Source organism: Colobus angolensis, unplaced genomic scaffold (assembly GCF_000951035.1).
Source record: "Colobus angolensis palliatus isolate OR3802 unplaced genomic scaffold, Cang.pa_1.0 Scaffold79, whole genome shotgun sequence".
NCBI lineage: Eukaryota > Metazoa > Chordata > Mammalia > Primates > Cercopithecidae > Colobus > Colobus angolensis.
In genome coordinates, this window is record NW_012121709.1 from 8,237,962 (window position 1) to 8,241,983 (window position 4,022).

Sequence of the window (4,022 nt, forward strand, 5' to 3'; positions counted from 1 at the left end):
AAAAAAAAAAAAAATTGTTTAGGTTATTGTTAGAACAAGTTACAGGGGATTTGTTTGTTTGTTTTGTTTTGTTTTGTTTTAGAGACAGGGTCTTGCCATGTTACCTAAGCTGGTCTCAAACTCCTGGGCCCAAACCATCCTCCCACCTTGGCCTCCCAAAGTGCTGGGATTACAGGTGTGAGCAAAGTTACAGGTTTTGATATGTTAGTTAATATTGAACTATTAAATATTTTTATATAGGTTGTCCATGTACTACCTAAAATCATGAGATTTAACACTACCAGAGATAAATCTAACACATTTGGGAAACAGCAACCTAACCCCAGTAATTTACTACACCTGATGCTGATCCTTCTTTTGTCTGGCACATAAAAGGTATCCAAGGAAGGCTGAACTGAACAGCACTTTGGGAGGCCGAGGCAGGCAGACCACAAGGTCAGAAGTTCGAGACCAGCCTGACCAACATGGTGAAACTCCCCCTCTCTACTAAAAATACAAAAATTAGCCAGGTGTGGTGGCAGGCACCTGTAATCCCAGCTACTCAGGAGGCTGAGCCAGGAGAATCACTTGAACCTGGAAGGCGGGGGTTGCAGTGAGCCAAGATTGCACCACTGCACTCTAGCCTGGGCAACAGAGTGAGACTCATTCTCTAAATAAATAAATAATAAAGTGAACTGGGTGTGGCAGCACATGCCTATGGTCCCAGCTACTTGAGAGGCTGAGGCGGGAGGGTCCCTTAAGCCCAGGAGTTTGAGGATGCAGTGAGCTATGACCACACCACTGCATTCTGGCACAGATGACAGTGAGAACCTGTCTCTAAAATAATAGAAACAGTCGGCCAGGCGCCGTGGCTCACGCCTGTAATCCCAGCACTTTGGGAGGCCGAGGCAGGTGAATCACGAGGTCAGGAGATGGAGACCATCCTGGCTAACATGGTGAAACCCCGTCTCTACTAAAAATACAAAAAAAGTAGCCAGGCGTGGTGGTGGGCACCTGTAGTCCCAGCTACTAGGGAGGCTGTGGCAGGAGAATGGTGTGAACCCGGGAGGCGGAGCTTGCAGTGAGCCGAGATTATGCCACCACACTCCAGCCTGGGCGACAGAGCAAGACTCTGTCTCTAAATAAATAAATAAATAAACAAACAAACAAACAAACAGTCTCTGAGGACCCCTTCCAGCTGTCAGAGAACCTGGGTGGGTGTGCGGGCGTCTCCCAGGAGAGGCCTCGGACTTGTCTGCAGAACAGCATCCCTCCCTCCTCTCAGGCGCTTCTTTTCCTTTGCTCCTTGTGCTGGCTTCTCTCCTCTCATGCCCTTAAATTCCAAATAGCTCAGTTAAGGACCCTACTTTTCTTTTCTATGCATCCTCTTAAGGAATGAATAGGCGGCTTTAGTTAGCGCCTGTATGTGTATAATTTTATAAGCCCCCAGCCCACACTTCCACACGGTCATTTCAGGCCATTTGCCTGGAGGAAGGCATACCTATTTGAATGTCTCTATTGTTTGCCTGCCGTGTGGTCTATTGGATTATTTTCTTTTTACATGCACTATTTCCCGTCAAAAACATAAGCATCACAAGGTCAGGGCTACACATAATGTCTCTTCCCCAGGACCTAGAAACATACCAGATACAGCAGATGCTCAGGTAGTGTGAACTGATGAGATACAGTTCTTTCTCAGGAGCTGGGAGGCTGAGTGAGCATCTTCCACTCCTCTCTTCCCAATTATCTGCCATGTCCTGTCACTTTTCCTTTCTATTATGCTGCTCACATTTTATTGCTAAACACAGAAGCCACTCTCAGATCCTGACAAGCAGCTTCCTGCCCTCCACCGCTTCTCTGATTGGAGGGCACATAAAGTCACTGAAGTCCACAGGGCCAGATTCTGATCCCAACCTCCTCCTTCCAGAGGCCTAAATAATCCCCAACAGCCTCACAAAGTAAACTGCAATTCAAAAACTGGTTCTTGGGGGAATGGGGAGGTATTGTATAATGGATAGAGAGTTTCTGTTTGGGATAGAAAAGTTCTAGAAATGGATAGTGGTTATGGTTGTACAACATCATGAATGCATTGAATACCACTCAGTTGCACATTTAAAAATGGTTAAAATGGTACACTTTATGTTATATATATTTTACCACAATTTTTTAAAAAAAGGTTCTTGAGTTTCCCACCCATTTCCCCCTCCCCACCCAAATGTCCTCATTTCGCCATTTCCCAGTCTGTTCTGAACCACTGAACACACACACACACCCACACACACACACTTGCACAGCATTCTAGTACTCCAGAATGTCACACTTCTACCCAACATGTTCTCATCACTTCTCTCTGCCCAGAACCTACATTTCCCCCCATCAGTGAGAACTGTCCCTAACTGTCCCTTGCTCACCCACAACATCTCCCCTCACATCATCGTTAATTAATTTGCTAATTGCTCTCCCGCTTCTATGATACTTTAGCTGGTAAGCACCTGCTTTATACATTTGCATTTTTCCTCCACTTTTCAAGGTTGTTTTTAAACCCTGAAAATAACAGCCATGGGACTTCTATTCCTTTTGCAAGCTTCCTGCAGAGCTGGGTACATTATCAGACATATCATGTGCACTAAAATGTCTGTAAGTAATAAATTACTCTCTGAATTCCAAGGCTGATGGCCATCTCTCTAAAACACAGCAAATGAATCAATGTCGAGAGACAGTAGCCTTGTTTAAAAGAAAGAAAAATACCACAACAAAAAAGATAACGTTCTACCTGCTCTCAAACAAGCAACTCCCTAGCCACATAACAAAGAATTTTATTTGATTTCTTCAAAGGCCTGTTTTAAAACCAAATCCATATGCCCACAACACAAATATCTAAAGCGTGTACAAAAGCAATGCGATTCACCCCACCATACGTATATCCTGAGTCCCCAGCTAGCGGTCATAAAAGATCATCTTAAATTCATTAGTTAAAAGGCCAACTTGGTACTGAAATAAATCACAACTATAGAAACATGATACATCAAGAGGAATTGGTGAGCCTTCAAAATTAGCCAACATCAGTTCAAGAAGATGAGCTAAGAACACAAGAGACCTTTTTGCCCCAACCATCATTAAATATAGTCACAGAGGAAAACGTGCTCGATCCTAGACGCCAGTGTAGCAGATTATCGTCTTTGCAACGAACACTCCAGTACAGAAAGTGGAAAAGCATGATGTTAAAATCCTCCTACCTGCTCCTGAGCCAATAAAGCCTTCTTCTTCATCACTTTCATAGCATGGATGTCCCCGGTTGCCTTCTCTCTCACCACCTGTACTTCAGCAAAGTGACCACAACCTACAAGACTTCTGACTTCAAAGTCCTTTGCTGAAGGCTGGAGCTCCTGTAACTCAGCTATGGTGTCGGAATCTGCAAAAGATGCAAGAGTTATCCCCAGGTAAATAAAGCATGCAAATATATGCATCTTTATGAAAGAAAAAAAAAAAGAAAATAGCGTTCGGATAGCTTCCCTCACTGTCAAAGACATTCACTTTCTCATCCATCATGAATAATTATAAAATCAGTACAAAAGTGTTTTTATATGTTAAGTTAAAATTAAGGGCTCCAGAAATTCCAAAGTACAGTTTCCATGGCAGCTACAATTTGAATCCCATAGACTCAGAAAACAGGGAGAGAGGATACAAATTATGTTTTCCTTCCTCCTCTCTGAAGGCTGCAGGGCAGTGTTTGGTCAAGCATGCTTATCAGCATTTAGACTGGTTTACAGTGTGACATAGTCAACAAGAGTCTAATTTAGACCAACTTGGGACCTGGCTTCCAGGTCATTCCATTCTAACTACATGTGCTTAGTTTTATCCCACTAGCCCAAGGTTCATCTTCCTTGGATTGTATCAGTAATGCCTTCGTAGATTTAATATGTGGCAGTGCTTAAAGGGGCAGAGGGGGCCAGGCATGGTGGCTGACACCTGTAATCCCAACACTTTGGGAGGCCTAGGCAGGTGGATCACTGGAGGTCAGGAGTTCAAGACCAGCCTGGCCA

The 4,022-nt window shown here is 43.9% G+C and overlaps 1 protein-coding gene across 1 annotated transcript in view; it reads right to left on the minus strand.

Annotated features, from left to right (window-relative positions):
• CIT (citron rho-interacting serine/threonine kinase) overlaps positions 1–4,022 on the minus strand; it is a 189,095-nt gene that overhangs the window by 172,328 nt on the left and 12,745 nt on the right. The window contains exon 2 of the mRNA XM_011928724.1: positions 3,216–3,391. Within this exon, the coding sequence (XP_011784114.1) occupies positions 3,216–3,391 (176 nt within the window). The remainder of the gene's footprint in view (positions 1–3,215; positions 3,392–4,022) is intronic.